Raw genomic sequence first — 18,461 nt, forward strand, 5'->3', positions numbered from 1 at the left:
CATAATCACATGCATAATTAGCAATTCAAAGCAATCTATTCAGATGTTGTTTGTTTTAATTAGTGAGTGTAAAACCTGGAACGAGGTCTGTACTGTGTGGACTACACTTATGTTCTTGATTAAGACAACCTTTAAATAGCAAGAGTCTAACCGTGTGCACATTGCTGTCTTTAACCACCATTGGATATATTTGGCAGCCTTTGAGATGGAGAGGCAGAAGAATGAGTGACAGAAGAAAAGAAGCTCTAGTATAAGCATGGGCTCCGCTCCCACTCCTCCACACAGCGGCTAAGTGGAGGTGCTTCAACAACCAGAGGCCCGTGAGTCTCAATCACATTCCACTCCTCATATAGACCAGAATATAAAGCAGAGCTTCACAACACTCTGACTCTACAAACATCACATCCAAACATCAGATATCCCATGCAGTGCCATGTGTGATACTGTACAAAACAGAACATCATGTATAGTATATGACATACGCAATGAGGTCTATGACTATGAGTCCATGGATAGTGCAGCCTCAGGCAAATCAGTACTGCAAATATGCATGGAAAGCAACATAATCACATATCACATGAACAGCCATTGCCCAGAAATGTGACTGACATAATGATATGCTCTGACTATCTTCCCTCCCTCCTCCAACCACTTGAATCAGCAACCTATCTAGCAGATTTAACAGATGTCAGATCAAACAGGCAGAAAAATGTGCTGTATCTCAGAATCATGAATTCTTTGTGAATTCTAGTGTGATATGTCAAACATGTCTATTTGCTAGTCTGATGCAGCAGGGTTCTTGAGGCTGTTGGATTGTTGCATATGCTGTAAACAGCATGGAGTGTAACACCAGTGTGACATGAAGCAGAGCTGTCTGTTACCATTGAAATAATGATAGTGTACTGTACTTAGAATTGGCTGTTACTTCAGCATCATCTAACTTGTGCCATGATTGAAGAGCAGGTGGGCCAACCAATGCCTGGGGAGATAACAGGCTGTTAGCACTTAGCATTAATGGCACCTAACCATACCATGGTGTTGTTGGTTGATTGAGATGTTATCATATCCTACATGTATTCAGTACAGTTAGCATCCATGCTATCGAAGGTGGTGCATGCCGTTCTAGTAGCATGGAGCAGCAGATGGAGATCGGATCTGGCTGACTGAGTCCCTTCCAGCCTCAAGTGCTGACTGACTGCCCAAACAGCCTGTGCAGCTGTGCTCTTCCTCTGTAATAATTAGCTCCCAGAGAGCAATTACAAATAACTATTGTTGTTTTAAAAGTGCTATTACATACATTACAGCAGCAGGACAGTCAGTCACCTCTGAACATGACTCACTAGGCCTCCATGTTATAACTAAACAATAGGACTTTATGCAGAAATATTGATGCCATAATGTAATGGGCTCATGGTGGTCAAGGAGAGCTGTAGTCAGAATCACATATCAGCATCAGACAGAATCAGACACTCTCTATTCATTTTGTGAGATTAATAAGACCTTATCAACACTGAAATTCCAAAACTATTGTATATATAGATGAAAATCAGCTTTTAACTAACTCAATCAAGATCTTTTTCAGTGGGTTGGATAATGTGTGGTATGACTCAGTCCTGTTGAAGAGGAGGAGAGGAGATAGAGGTTGCATCCCAGTCATCAGTGTTGCTCTACATTCAGACTGCAGGGTGACCAGGGGCCAGTGCTACTGTACTGCATGGCCTGTGGGAGGCTGTGAATCACAAACCTGTTGCAGTAGTCAGTAGTGGCACAGATACTCCAGCTCACAGTCCTGGTCCTATCTAGTCCTATCTAGTCCTACTGTACAGTGCCTTCAGAAAATATTCAGACCCCTTCACCTTTTCCACATTTTGTTGTGTTATAGACTCAATTTAAAATGGATTAAATTAAGATAATTTGCCATCAATCCCCATACCCCAGAATGACAAAGTGAAAACAGGTTTTTAGAAATTAAAATTGAAATACAGAAATACCTCATGTACATAAGTATTCTGACCCTTTGCTATGACACTGTTAAATTAAAATTACAAAAAAAAAATCAAATCAGAGACCCTATAAAAACAGAGATATTAATTACAAAATTACATGAACTATTATCCTTGCATTAAAATGAATTCAATTCAACTTATTGAGTGATTTGTTGATGACATTTTTGCATTTTAGCTAATTTTAAGAGTGTCATAGCAAAGGGTCTGAATACTTATGTACATGAGGTATTTCTGTATTTCAATTTTAATAAATTTACTGAAATTTAAAAAAACATGTTTTCGCTTTCTCATTCTGGGGTATTGTGTGTGGATTGATGGGAAATTATTTTAATTTAATCCATTTTACATTGAGTCTATAACACAACAAAATGTGGAAAAAGTGAAGGGGTCTGAATACTTTCTGAAGGCACTGTATTTACTCCTATCTTATCTCATCCTTTCTAGTTCTGTCTTATCTACTGGAGCCCTACAGTATCAAGTCATATCTAGTCCTATGTTATCTGGTGGTTTTCTTTGGTTCTCTGATCATGACAACATTGATCCCACTGGCACAATCATTCATATGTACCACAGACACTAGACAAAGCACTGTTCAGATCCAGAGACTCGACATAAAGAGGATCAATTAACAGTGATAAGGAGGCTTTTTGGAAATGACACTTGAGGATATGGGAGAGTTGGAGCAGAAGGGCTCTCCTCTCATCACGACTCGCATTAACATGCATGGATCAGCGCTAGAGAGAGCTCCTCTACCTCTCTGTCTCCACAGTGCCTCCAGCCCTCTCTCCCTCGGGGACACTCTGCTGCTCCTGACAAATGGAAAAACAAGCGCAGAGAAAGAAACCCCAAAGCACTGTTGTCCACCCCTCATGACTACATACAAAGCAAGAAAAAAAAAACAGGTACTGCAGAAGCAGTACCCCTTTCTAATCACTATCACTACATATATACTAAACATACTTATGAATCAAATATCGTGCCCTTACTTAACCTGCTCAATGTATCCTTCTATTCCCCTTATATATAGTACCTCCTTCCAAACCATACTCTTAATAAATCCAACGTGTACGCTGGTAAACCCCCTCTTTACTCCATGTACTGTACCTTACCTATCTATGTGAGTGTTATGTAATCTATAGTAAGTCATTACAGTCCCAGAGTACTAGAGAAAGTCAGGACAGGGAAAAGGGATGTGGCAAATCGATAATAATAACATTTATTGTGCCGTGTTGAGCCACCACTGTTATGTCCATGTATTGTCATCCAATTAAATGTGAGCCAGAAGAAAAAAAAAACAGGAGCTGCCTCCGCATTTCACATGCTCTGAGAAAACCTGTTTCCATAGAAACTTCTCCATAGTCTTGGTTTCACCATTTCCGACTTTTCAGCAACACAAAAGTCTATTTTTGTAGACATATACACACATTCATCTGAAGTTAACTCACCAGCAGTCTTGAGTGCCTTACCAATTGTAGGACAATTTGAGAGAAAAAACAAGTGCAATTTCAGTTCAATCTTAGTTGTAAAAAGCCTCTACCTGACTTGCACAATAAACATACCCCTAAATAACTTCCTAAACCTTGTTCTAGATTCTAGACAAAAGAGAGCCAGCTGAAAAAGTGAGCCGCAACACAGTATTTTCAGAATCCTATGTAGAAACAGCACATCATAGCAGGAGACACATCAATAAATGAGGGCTGTGATTCTCCTCTGATGCTGATGCTGATGGTGATGTATACGAGTGGAAGCTACAACACACTGAGGAGTGGAGCTGCATAAACAAAGACAAACACTTAATGCTAACACAGCATCTCAGTGTCGTGACAATAGAAACCTCTGCTCTGCTACAGTGCTAGCCCTATCACATCCCACTGAAACTCCCCTGTTAATACTATCATCAGAAATCCATCAATGTGGACAATGCGGATACTGAGAGGATGAGAGTGGCAAAGCAGGGCACTGTGGCAGTTGAGTTTCACACGCAAACACACACACACACACACACACACACACAGTCTTTGTTGTTCCTCCGTCAGATATCAATCCCCCTCTTATCAGTGACAGATTCCCTCAGAGGAGTACTTACTCAGACCTGGCCAGTGCTGTCAGTGCCTCGCTGAAGAACCACCTTAGAGGGGGCACATCCTCACCCAGAAAGCCCGATCTTGTGGGGTCTTGCTGGGAAGCCACCGGCCAGTACGAGAGCTCCGCAGGTTCATCAAAATTGGGGATGTCATCTTCACTGTAGAGAGTAGAGCCAGGGGGAGGGAGAAGAGAGCTTTGGCAGGAGAGAGAGACATGAACTGAGACGTGAACTGTGAGAGCGAGGGAAGATTACTGTAGCACACAGAGAGATACAGAGGAGAGAGGGAGGGAGTGGAGGAGAGGAGAGAGAAACTGCATTGTAGAGTAATGCAGTAGACCAGTGAAAACACGATCACATAGACACGCAGGGAAGCTCTCACTCCCCCACTCTCTCTTTCTCTTTCTCTCTCTCTCTCTTGCTCACTCACCCTCACTCTCTCTCCCTCTCCACATACTGCAGTAGCTCTTACGAATCACAGACATACAGACCGGAGTCGCTGCCTAAACTGTGTTTTTCTCTCCAGTAAACAGCTGAATTTCAACAACAATTCCCTCTACACAGAGGCCCGAGTTCCTTACAGACTTCCAACACAGTGATCCATACCAAATGAACTTTCCCATCAAACTCACAACAGTTCCATGACCCAATCAGTGGCAAACATTGTAGAAACATGTCATATAATAATATATGCCATTTAGCTGACGCTTTTATCCAAAGCAACTTACATTGCAGTGAATGCATACATTTATCAGTATACAGTATATGGCCCCAGCGGAAATGTACAGCAAAGCTATGGTTTCTCCAAACCTATTTTAGTGTTCCAAATGAAGTGATTTATGACATGTACTGTTCTGACATGCTGGTCTGTAAAGTAGATTTCATAACATAACTCAAAGATGATCCCTATCATATGCATGTCACGTTCCTGCTGGCTTGCCTCTCTGTCACTGTCTCAGTGTTGAAAATATGAGCACACCCCCAATCCTAACATTCTCTCTCTCTCTCTCTCTCTCTCTCTCTCTCTCTCTCTCTCTCTCTCTCTCTCTCTCTCTCTCTCATACACACAGTCTGTGTACTGTACACACACACACACACACACACACACACACACACACACACACACACACACACACACACACGGACACACACACACACACACGAACATGCACACGCACACACACACACACACACAAACACACACACACCTCCACAACCACATGCACACATACACACACAGAGCTCTCTCAGGGGCCTCTAAGATCCCGGATTGGAGACAGATGGCAGGACCTAACCTGGCAAGCAGCACTCTATCACAGCAGCAGAGAAATTAAACAGGTCCAGGTAGCCAATCAATGGCTGTGATAACCCTGTGAGGGACGAGAGCACAGCATGGCACGTTTTATATGGTACTGTACTATATGTACTTTATCTCATACTTTTCTTCCTCTTTATTTAAAAAAATTATGTTTTACTGTCGCCCATTATTTGATGATGTTCAACATGAAATGTCAAACTCAGTAGGTCATGTCGTATAAATACAACCTCACAACAGACATACGTACAGTTAGTGGAAGAGAATGACCCGTGAAAAGGACAAATGTCTTTGTGCTTGTGTTCTTTTTCACCCTGTTTACTCAGCTAACATCAATCCATCATATTGGAGGCATGCTTTGTCTTAGGAGCCAAGGGCTAAATTGCTTCAGACTTCCAATGTTTGCAGGTCATGCAGCCCTCTTAATCTGAACAGAAATCTGTGTCTGCAAGAGAGCAAATCCAGTAAAAGAAGCCTCAAATCAAGAATTCTCCAAGCAGACATCTGTCTGATACTAGAGTTTGAGGTCATGGTCTATGGAGAAAACAATATTTTCCAGTATACAATAGAAACTTCTTATCTCTGGTATAGATCTAAGGATATCCTTTGAAATGCCACTAATTGTTGCCATTTATAAATAGTACCAAATAGGCTCATAGAATTATATAACACTGAGTGATGCCAGAGATACATAATCAATAGCATTACTGCTGTATTTCCACCCCTGCAGCTAAACCTTTAAATATACCAATTTAAGCATTTCTAAAACACCAGCGCAAATACAAAACTGCGGCACTTCAAAGTAATTTGAGATTGTTTGACTCAGTAGGACGTATTTCTGTCATTTGTGTTACAATTGAATGAGAAAAATGGCTTTGGTGTGATACACATCAGTATGATTGCGGTTACGGTTTCACAGATAGAATATGAGGAAAGGTTGAAGCTTTTACAGAGACATTCGGCTGATGTTACTTAGCAACAAGGTACGTCCCTAAGGCCAATCAGTTTAATATGGGAGGAGTGGGGGAAAATAGTGAGAGTTTCATTACAATCCACTGAGCTTCTGACCGATGTATTGCCTGTTTGTAGTACATACTGTACCTCAAGGTGCCAATGGAAAATTAATATATATGGCATTTAGCTGACGCTTTTATCCAAAGCGACTTATATTGCAGTGAGTACATACATTTCAGTATATATGGTCCCAGCAGGAATCAAACCCACAACCTAAGCGTTGTTAGCGCCATGCTCTACCAACTGAGCCACAGAGGACCAAAATTAAGGGAATAATTAATAATTAAGGATTTCAGAAAAGATACGAAGGGATATACAGTAGGCTAGTATTTCCTTGTGTAGAGTACAGCAGGAAATTCTCCAGCAAGGAAGTACAGTATTCACAAAGCATTGGACTTTTAATCAGTAGTCAACTCTTCTTTAGAAAAGGGTTAGGGTTGTCAAGGACAAATGGATTTTCAGATGTTCAAGAATTTCTGACTTGTGTCTACCATGCAAAATGATGAGTAAGGGACATGGATTAGTGTGATCCCTTCAATAATGCCTTTTGATGAGGTAGGTTGCATTTAGATTCAGTGAGAGTAGTGACCACTGGGTGCAGCACATGAGGCCCATCAAGGAGTTACCAGTGATGAAATATCGCCCTCCATTGGTACACAAATGAAATTACATTGGTTATAATGGATAATGGTTTATGTAAGGGCAGTTTTTCTAGAGAAATACTGCTCTCTGGAGGTGAGCGCACCTCTTTATCAGAAGTGAGGCTTATATAACAGAAGGACCTAATTAACATTGGCTAAACTATAATGGACAGCCCTGGCAAAGGCAGAGGCAGAGGCAGACCTATACTTTATGACGAAGGCATCAGTGTTACATAAGTGTGGTTCTCATCAAGTGAAAAATATATAGCCATCAGTGTATCCAACCAATTCCCATCAGTTTCTTACTAGCATAGCACCACCACCTCCTACTCTTTCAACACCATCTCATCTCTGATATTATGAAGGGACCAAATGGAACATTTCATGGTGATTTCCTGTTCACCGTTAACATAAAATCATCATTATTGAATTATACATGTCTCTATTCATTTGTTTTAATCATGATTCATACAATTACAAATAATAATGAGGTAGTTTAGAGTAGCCTCATTACTGTCGCCACAGAGTCTCCACAGAGGGCGCTATTGCACTACGCACATATCGCCCCAGAGATCCTGAAAATGATTGTATTTCTTGTTGTTGTTCTATCCAGTTTATGTTTACGCAGCCACAGTCATGTTCTCCAGGAACATAGACCCATGTGAGCTTTAACAACTATAATTAATAATAATTACTGTTCAGTTAATCAATTGCAATGTTGGTATCTATAGTCAAAGAATGAACACAACTCATTTATAATTTGTGATGATGATGATAACGATATTGATGATGATGATGATGATGATGATGATGATGATGATGATGATGATATAGTACCGTAGTGTTGCATATTAGTGGTGATGGTGATGGTGTTTATTGCTCGACAAAATCTCGGATGATAACATATTTTGTCAAATATGTTGAAATAATTAAATGAATACTTATTTTTTTGGTTGTGCATCAGCAAGAAAGAATGAGTAAAAATGATGATTAAAGCTGCTACAGTATATCTTCGCTGCTTAGCGGTTAATCATACGTGCCTTCTACATTTTCTTTGAGGAAATCACCCATAAGCGATTGGATGCCTTTAGTGTTCTAAATAAGAGGGCAGATGGCAGTGACCCACTTCTTTTGCGTCCTTTAACATGAAAGGCTTTTGTTTTTAATCAGCCAGAACTTTTTTACAGCATGCGCTGTCGACATACAATATGAGTATTAGGTTTATGAGAGAAGAACAAGGGGGACAAGGAGGTTCACTGGGGGGTTGTGCTGTAGGCCTACAGTTATAAATGTGGCCTATACTATACAGATAGAGGGCAGCGCTTTAGTTACTCAGGGTAAGTATGGTATGAAATATATTTTGGTAGCCTATTAAATATATTTTATGGCAAACATTAAATTATGACTCTATGTAGCCTATTTAATAATTATATCACTATGTAATAATGGGGGTAGAGACAGACCAATGTGTGTGTGTGTGTGTGTGTGTGTGTGTGTGTGTGTGTGTGTGTGTGCGTGTGTGTGTGCGTGTGTTTGTGCTACTGCTCTCTTCTAACCATCATAGTAACCTAATAAAAACATTTGCTCCAATTTACCCTGAGGTCCTGTCCTATCTGGGTCTGAGATTACTACTGAGAGAAAGGGATATTATGTGATGTGATACATTAAGAATGTTTGTGAGAGTCTCGATTCAAGTTGGGGGAAAAACACCGACGTCACACAAAATAAAACAACAAAATATGGCGTTATCAGGCTCAGCCAATGGATGGATATTTGTAACAGCTTGCGATGGACGTCAGCAATGTGGCGCGCGCATTCCAGGGAGGAAAGGAGGTGGGGCCATTATGCTCGCTCACTGCTCAAGTGGGTATTTTGGATATCTGGCCCAGGCCTGAGGTTCTCCAAAATGCCTCTGGTGTAAAGGGGCCAACCATTATGGGGAACTGGGACCCCGCCGCAACGGGGTGGACAGACGGACTGCTACTAAGAGCTCGTCAGGGCGGTTAACGTGGGGACAAAGTACTCTCTGGACCGACAATTTCTTTACATCCAAATCATCAGCAGACTTCAAGGCGGTCGTCGTTAGTCGGGTGCAGAGGAGCGCACTATTTGCAGGATTAAGGGAGCGCTTGGTGTGAGGTGTAGGCTAGTGGAGGGTTGCTTATGAGGGAGATTTGAGCAAGAGAGGTAAGACATTGCCGTGATTTTGAATGAGTTTACCTGGTTTTATTCACCAAGGAATCATATCTATGGAGATAATATTGACACTAAGAGGATCCGGTCATCTCGACCCAGTGACAGAGCGGGTTCAGCCGGAATAAATCAGTTGGCTAATCTCTTGTTTGTTTTTTTCTCCGCCGGGCGGCGATGTCAGCTTTCTGCCTCGACCTGCACACATCTACAGCCGCGGTTTCAGCACCACCCGAGCTGGACAGCGACTGCATGGAGCACCCGCTGGATCACAGCAATACAACCCCACAAGAAACGGGAGGATTTCAGGGCCATTCGCTGCTACACACCGGCTCTGGAGGCCTCGGGATGGCATTGGAAGAGGAATTAGCCATGCTTACTGGAGAGCGAGACGAGGAGGAAGAGTTATCAGCCTTGGATACGCCTGTTTTGGGACAGAATACAGACCTGTTGTCGCTCTTCCGTCAAAAGGAAAAGGACTTGGTTTTAGCTGCTAAACTCGGCAAGGCACTGCTAGAGCGAAACCAAGACCTGACTAAGCAATATGAGAAAATGAACAAAGATCTCAATGAGAAACTAGAGGTAAGACATCATTACGCAGCTCACCAAATACTATCAAGTATAGTTCGGACTAATCAATCTTGCCAGATCAGAAATCCAAATCCACCTCTCACTTTGGTTGTCAACAATTGTCTGTCTCAATGAATGAATGAATGTGGAGACTAGCCATGTTAACACATTCAGTTTAAGAATGGCCTCGATGTTGTGTTGTTATTAAAACAATTCACACTTCATACTGTGAACACTTGGTTTGGCCTGTCTTGCCAGTCTGTGTCTGCGATGTACAGCGCCATATGAGTTTCTGGACAAAAACACTGCAAAAAAACTGTCTATCAATGTTCATTCAGAAGTTGTATTAACATTTGCATAGGTTTTCTCCCATTGACAAAATGCATTACAACAGGTGTAAGACGGTAGGTGGTTTGTTACAATAGGTGTAGTGAAGGGGTTCATAACTTGGGGTGGGGTATCACTCAAGTCCTTATAGAAGTCAGTTGCATTGTCCATGCTGACAGCAGAGCTTTTGTTCATGCTGCATCTAAAATCCCATCTCAGCACTCAGCACGTGGCCCAGAGGAACAAAGACTAATCCCCTGTAGAGAGGCCAACTGTACATCTACTGTACATCTGCTCCCAGCTTTGATCTCAAACCACACGTTACGCTTCAGCCCAGTGTAACATTTCACCACCTCTATTTCATCAAAGCTTTTTAAGAGCTTGATTAACAATGTTTCAGTTAAAGTGTCACTATTATTTCCCAAACTTGTTCCAACCATACTTTATCAACCTTGTTTTACTCTGAAGTGGTCCCTCTCTGACCAGGCCTCTTTGTCCTGGGCTGAACGGATCACCAAGCATGCCATATAGTATGTGTAACCATAAAACCCAGAACAACCCCTGTACCCTGACCATCTTGTGATCGTGTAAGCCCACCCTTTTACATCCCTGACCCAGTCTCATGAAGCTATGGATAGAGAAGAGAAGAGCAGAAGCTCTTCCATCCATGGGTCACTACTCCTAGTCTTGTAGGCAGGACACGGCCTGTCCCAGTCTCAGCTGTAACCCTGCCTAACCCTCTTGGGTCTCTCCCTTCATCCACAGCACTTGGAACAGGAGAAGCACGAGCTACGGCGTCGCCTGGAGAGCCGGGAGGGCGAGTGGGAGGGCCGCGTAGCGGAGCTGGAGACAGATGTCCAGCAGCTGCAGGGAGAGCTGGATCGCCACCAGGTCCAGCTGAGAGAGGCCGACAGGGACAAGACCAGGGTCATCACCGAGCTGTCAGAACAGAACCACCAGCTCCTGGAGCAACTCAGTCGGGTGAGTTGACGTCTGGGCCTGGAGTCTTAAGTCTCTGTCTGCCGTGTTCAGTCCAGTGAGGGTACATACATCTTTTACTGGTGGTGCATCTTTCACATGCATACATGCATGTCCTGTATACCCTCTGCATCAATCTCTCTCTCTCTCTCTCTCTCTCTCTCTCTCTCTCTCTCTCTCTCTCTCTCTCTCTCTCTCTCTCCCATCAGTCTCTTTCTCACGACCAACATTATGCTAACTCATCAAAATGAAAGTGGAGCGTTCACCTCTTAAGCGCTACATAATTTAGATTGATTGGATTGCTGCTTATGCAACTCTCCCGTGGATATTATTGACACAGTAGGTAATTACAAGCAGCGAGCAGAGTTTGGATATCATACATAACCCTTTGATTAGGTAGATTGATTTTATGTAATAAGGAGAGTCAGAGAGAGAGTGTGGGGGGAGGGAAGAGAATGACAGGGTGGCCGGATTTGGGAAAGGTCAAACGAGGCCACGTTCACTTTGTAGAGTGATGTACTGCACGTCTGTCAGAGAAAGCTGTGATTGATCCGACTCTATGGTGAATCTGGATTGATGGCGCTCAGCAACAATACTCTACCTAATACTGTTGATTAGACTCCTCTGAGAAGCTGAATCGACAGCACCACAGCCCTCAGTCTGATCGCTCAATTGAAACTAAAGAGCTACATTGCCCTGACAAGAGTGCTCGATTCCTTTTAGGCCTAAAATCGACATTCAAGAAATGAATGAAAATTCGGTTTTGGAATAAACACACCTCCATAGAAAATTGTGGACATTGTTCCATTCCATGATTAGTATTTCTTCATATTTTCTTGAAGTAACTGGTTGAATTGAACTAACTGGTTACCACTGACATGGAACATGCTCAAGAGACAAACAGCAGTCCATGTGTGTGACTCTACTCTGCGCGTTACAGGGACATATGGAAACCTATAAGCCCGAACCTCTGATAAGGTTGTTGAACAGAGAAAGTTGTGGGTTGACAGTTGTCAGGTAGAGGTGGAGCCCACCTTTCATAGGCCCCGGGATGTTCAGAGCTGGAGATAGGTGGGTGATGCCTGCTGAGGTATTCTGATGACTCCAGTGGCAGTGTTCTCGGTGTGGCTGACACTGCCGGGGGAGGGCTGTCTACCCTGGGAATAGATCTGAGCTGCAGTCAGCCAGATGCTGCCTCCACAGCCCAGCAGGGAGAGAACTCTGTTTATCTGTTTTTAGCACTCCTCATCAGAGCTGCTGCTGCTGCTGCTGCTGCGGGCTGCCTGCAACAGATACAGCAGACCTGTTCTCCCCTTCATTTACATCTCTGATCAGATTAAAGTCAACAACCTGCCATCTATGATCTGTCTCTTCCCAGGGGGCGTGCTCCGAGCTGGTCTGTTGCTATGGACCCTAGGTACTTAACTTAATTAAATTGCAGTGGATGTAAAAGTGGTTTCGGTAGGAATCAAATCAAAGTTTATTCATCATATACACAGGATACAGCGGGGTGTAAACAGTGTAGTGTGTGTGTGTGTGTGTGTGTGTGTGTGTGTGTGTGTGTGTGTGTGTGTGTGTATGAGAGAGAGAGGTAAAGGGAGAGAGAGAGAGAGAGCGTGTGAGTATGAGTGTGTGTGTGTGTACGGATGGTGTGTAGTGGAGTCAGTGCAAATCGTCTCTTAAGGTGCAGGTGAATTCATGTAGATATTCCCTGGTAGATTCCCTGTGTTGTGTTTTGGGTAAGTTATCATTTGGCCTTTATCACAGTCAATGATATTCATGAATCCTAATCGACTGTATTGATCTGAATCCCATGATTCACTGCAGTCGGCAGCCTGAGAGACCTGTGTAATAAAATGAATGAGGTCAGCCACAGTACTCTCTCTGTTACCAAGAGATGGCCTGCTTATACCACACGGCTCTGAGTACACACACATCCTACTGAACTGAACTCAAATCACCCTGGGTAAACCTCGCCAGTAGTAAATCCACTAGAGGACTGCTATTTCAATCTGCACTCCCTCTGTCTCTCCCCATCATTTCCCCTTGAACAGCATCACTCTTGTTTTTAAGAAGTAGAACATGCACTGGTTGTAGGTAGAGACTAGGAGGTAGGTGTGTGTGTGTGTGTGTGTGTGTGTGTGTGTGTGTGTGTGTGTGTGTGTGTGTGTGTGTGTGTGTGTGTGTGTGTGTGTGTGTGTGTGTGTGTGTGTGTGTGGTGTGTGTGTGGTGTGTGTGTGTGTGTGTGTGTGCGTGCGTGCATGTGTGTTGTGTATGTGGGTGGGTGACTGGGTGCATGCGCCAGGTGCGTGGGTATGTTCAGTGTAGTCCCATCCAAAAACATGAATTTGGCAATTGTTTGGCTATCAAATGATGTGCTGTAAATTCAGTTTTCCAGGGGAGGATAATCGTAGGACGGGCCTATTGTAATGCATGGAATGGAATCAGGAATGGTATCAAAGACGTGTGTTTTGAATTCTACCTCCATCAGCCTCCACTGCAATCTGCATACAGTGTTGTTCAGTCATCACTGCAGCTCAACTAAAACATGTCCCCTCAATGGTATCCAAAACACTTCCTAAACAAGTAATCATGAACTTGTTTTTGTTTGGCATGCTAAGCTCTCACTGGTTCACAGACACATTTACTGGGGATAAGACTCAGAGAGACAGTACAGCCATGTTTACAGCCATTTAAAATAAAGCACACTAGAAGGAGTGACAGAAATAAGTGCTAATCTGTTGCAGGCTGCGGTCACCTCATGACAGAATCTGGAGAATAGGATCTGAAATGCGTTTGACAGTACTTTAAAGGTCAAATTTCAAAACAAAGCTTTCGAGATCCAGAGAAACAATGCACTCACACAATAATAACACACTCAAAGGAGGAACCAATTATCAACACTATTCCCTGATTGGATGCAGTAGGGATGACCTTGGGGTGGCAGGGCTGGCCACAGGAAGTGATGTAAAGGGCAGGGTAAAATGCAGCACTGAAGGGATTAAACCATAATCCTGTGTAATAGCCTTTCCTTATGCATTTAATCAGGAACCAGAACAACAAGACTACTCCACACGCAGCAGTCACTAGCAATGAAACACTCTGACCCAGCTAGGATGTCTTGTTCGGGAACACAACAATATTGGATGTGTGAGTGTGTCATTGTGAGAGACATTGTGCTTCAGACCTTTCACTATTACATCAGGGTAGAGAAATCATTTCCTCTGAAATGTGTCACATGCACGCACAAACACGCACAAGCTCACACACACAATCCCTCTCATAAGAAAACCCATTCCACACACAATAACATACATTGCCAGGCATGAATACAGGGGTGGTCTGACGTTGGGGTGTTACAGCCAATCCCCTGAGGCCTAATCTGATCAGAGTAAACCAGCAGAGAGGGAACATTTCTCTAATGACATTACCGCACACGCTCAGAGAAACAGGAAGCACTGACTCCAGCACAAATGTCTGCATGTTTTATCACCCTGATCAAATCAAATCAAAACCCAACGTCTCTGGCAACATGCAGCTAATCAGACGCCCATAGCCACTCCACTGGCCTTGTCAAAGGTGCTTGTTTAAGGGCAGTGTGTATTCATGACTGCTCCTATGTGCTGTGTGCTTGTTTTGTTTGTCTATTACCCTTACAGACCCATTAGATCCCTCTCCCACATGGCATAGACGTACGCTACACCTGCTCGGATCCTTTCTGCCTTTGCTTCTATCAATTCTACCTATTAGCCTACAGCACCATGTTGAACACAGAGCCACTCGATACAACACAATCCAGTGTTGAACACGGATGCCGGGCATCTCTCCAGCCGCCAGCTTAGCCTCGGCAGAGACATCGGGTGGAGGATCTTTAAGCAGCAAAGGAACAGGCAACACCTGCTGCATTCCACCCTGCGGGCTGCCATTAGCAACAGGGATAAGAGAGTTCCCCAGACAGTGTTAACTGATGCTGTCAAGCAGAAGATCTAGTTATTAGAAATCCTTTTTTTTCTTGTGCAGAACTGTACAAGGCATGACTTGCATCTCCAACCCAGTAGACACAGTGTGCTATGACCATGACTAAGGACAAATGCAGAAAAAACATATGGCCACCCAGTCACAGCTCCACCAATCCTGTCTCGCCCTGGTTGCTATGACAACCCAAGTGACATGTCGGAATTTCATGTGTTACCATGGGAATGTGCTCTCTGCGGCACCGTGCTATACCGCCAATCCGATGTCATGTTGCGGCACACACCCCCTGCCCAGCCAAACACATGGAGCTATGATGCACCCTGAACCAAAAGTGTCCAGAATTCCATGTTAGAGGGCCCCTATGAATAGCCTATATTCGCCTATATAATCTTATAGTAACTGGGCAGTGTTTCGGTGGCTTATGGATCATGAAGCTCTATTGCTGTGAGAGAGGATGGCTTGGCAGGTAGAGAGGTACGTCAGAAACTGGAGGATAGCAATACGTTTGTCTCTCTAAGCCCTAGTTTGTTGGCCTGGATTCTGTGACCGTAGTCTGTTGTCCCCCCCATGCATACTGTTGCTCTGATAAGGCTCTGGGATCTGAGGATTTTATGCTGAGATTTAAAGGGAATACCACTCGATCTGGCAGCCCACAGTGAAACATCCTGTTTCTCCCCGTGATCTCAATCTGTCAGGCACAGTGGGACACTGGGTCAAATGTCAGGCTGCCACTGCGACTGGGCTCTGCATAAATCTCCACTGACGACACACACACACACACACACACATCAGTCACGCACACAGACAAGCAGAGTCGAGCTCTGTGTATTACCCTGGCCTCATTAGTAGAATGTGAAAAACATTCTTCAAATGAGGCAAGAGCTGATGACCTGTTTCTGAATGTTGCTTTTCGTCGACATGAATTCACCTCGATGATGCATCACAAAAGAAAAAACACGATCACATTATTAGAAAGGACACATGGGTATGTAAGGAATGTACATGATTGAATCGGTTATTTAGTGTAATTTTGACTTGTAATTGATATGTAACTAATGAACCATATAATGTTTGTAAGCAGGGCTCCTCCGCAAAAGAAATTTCGGTCTCAGTAGGACACCTGCCTAAATAAAGGTTTGATCATTAATATGCTAGGGATGTGATCCTATACTTTTGGTGGGCCCACAATAAAGCATGTTCTTGTTATATTGAAGTGAGCATGGTGCTGCAGTGAACATACACTTACTGTATTGAATCAGTGTTACTTGTCTGCTTCAGTAGGGCTTCAGGTGTACTACAGGCCAGAACGTGTGTCATTTTGACAGGCTGTCCTTGCTTTGGTCTCCCGGCAGAATACACTAAGTATTACAACCATATGTATTATCAATGATTACAACTCTGAGTTACTTCAGGACACTTACAAGAGAATGTCAATTCAAGTATGAATGTAACTTGCCCATTCTGAAACAGTTGGAGAGCTCCCCTCACCTCTCCTCACCCCTGAAAGCCTTGCAAAAAAGCATAATGTAGGATGTGAACCTTGTGTTATAAGGGGAGGCTGGTGGAAGTAGAAATCAGAGGTAGGGCTCTTGGTCATGCACGGAATGAGGAAGGGAACAGTACCTCCAGACACCTCCACACAACCTTGAGCCTCTGTTACACAAAGCCACAGCCTTGCAATTTTGTTGACATACAACTGTTGCAGAGGCAATAATCTTTTGCAGTTTACTGGTATAGTGTTAAGAGATTGTGCTTAGTATAGCACAGGTTCTATGCTCAGTATAATAGCCTACATACGGTGAGGAATCCTTTCCTGAGGAAAGCCATTCCTAATTCCATTCCATGCATTACAATGAGCCCGTCCTCTGATTCTACCTCCACCAGCCTCCACTGCAGACAGCGCCATGCTGGTTCTGAATCCCCCACTGATGTCCAGTGCTGGAAACCTCTCAACTAAAACACACACATTCACAAACAGTTAGATTCGCTATTTGACTCACGTGAAGGTCAGTGTCCAGCAGACTGACTGTAAAACAGAGGACTGATCAGGACTCAGACAGGCAGCTGTGTAGAGAGCTGTCCAAATACATCCATTAAACAAAGCATAGAGAAGGTTGGTCAGCACCTGTTCTGACCTCTCCCACACCACAGTCTCTACCATGGTCTTCCACCAGCAGACCCTACAAACATTACACTGCCACCTAGAGGCAAGCCTCCCAAACAGGTGGGAGGGTATCTCGAGCGGTCTTTTCATTCAACCAGGGTCTTAAATAAATGTCAGAGGGAATCAGCTGGAACACACCAGACATTTGAAAATGGACAAAGTGTGTTTTGTGTTGGATTCATGTTCTATAGAATCTCTAATGGGGGGAAACAGAGCTAGCCGCAGTCCGCATTATGTTCTTTGACTTCTCTAGTGCCTTTAACACCATCCATCCCCACCTTCTAGCCCACAAACTCCTGACCAGACAGCTGCATCCCTCCCCCATGGCTTGGATCATAGACTACCTCACTGACAGGCCGCAGTGGATCAGGCTACAGAACCACTCTGTTTCAGCACACAGCAACACCATCATTACTAACACAGGTGCCCCCCAAGGGATGTTTTTATTTTTATTTGTTTTCACCCTCTACACAGCAAACTGCCGGCACGCTCAAGCCTCCTGTCACCTACAAACATTCTCCATCGTTGGCCGCATCATTAAGGATGATGACTCTGTACAGGAGGAAATATTTTCATTCATTTCATAGTGCAGGAAAAAACTACCTGGAACTGAATGTGTCTAAAACTAAAGAGCTGGTGATCAACTTCAGGAGGAAGAGGGAAACCACGTCGCCTGTTGTCATCAATGGGGTCACTGTTGAAAGGGTGCATGCCTAAAATATCTGTGGGTGGTGATAGATGACTAGCTGCGGTGGAAAAAGAACACCTCCTTGGTTTTTAAAAAGGCTCGGCAAAGGCTTTTAAGGAAGTTCAGATCTTTTGATGTCTGCCCATAAATGCTCCATATGTTTTATAACAGTGTTGTGGCTAGTGTCTTGTTCATCGTGTGATCTGCAGGGGGGGAGGGGGAGGGAGGGGGGGGTAACATCTCGAGGGAGGAATAAAAGCATTAATTAGGCTGGATTTACAGTACCATCGGCACCCACTTAGACAATATGGAGTCCACTGTGGATAAGAGGAGCCTCAAGAAGCTCAACAGCATTGAGACTTCCACTAGCCACCCCCTCCACAGTATCTGCTTACAGCATCGCAATGCAAGGGCAGACCGATTTATTCGACTTTATTTATTTGAAGCAAAACAGAGTGTTTCCGCAGATCCTTTTATCCTTCAGCTATGAGGCTTTTTAACATGAACACT

General features: G+C 43.6%; 1 protein-coding gene across 1 annotated transcript in view; it reads left to right on the top strand.

Moving 5' to 3' along the window:
• Positions 1 to 9,426: 9,426 nt before the first annotated feature.
• Positions 9,427 to 18,461, top strand: part of bicdl1 (BICD family like cargo adaptor 1) — a gene marked incomplete at both ends in the record, with an annotated part of 16,443 nt that continues 7,408 nt past the window's right edge. The window contains 2 exon segments of the mRNA XM_083672774.1: positions 9,427 to 9,831; positions 10,912 to 11,127. Of these exon segments, the coding sequence (XP_083528900.1) occupies positions 9,427 to 9,831; positions 10,912 to 11,127 (621 nt within the window).

The sequence above is a fragment of the Argentina silus genome (genome assembly GCF_951799395.1).
Source record: "Argentina silus genome assembly, chromosome: 7".
NCBI classification, from domain to species: domain Eukaryota; kingdom Metazoa; phylum Chordata; class Actinopteri; order Argentiniformes; family Argentinidae; genus Argentina; species Argentina silus.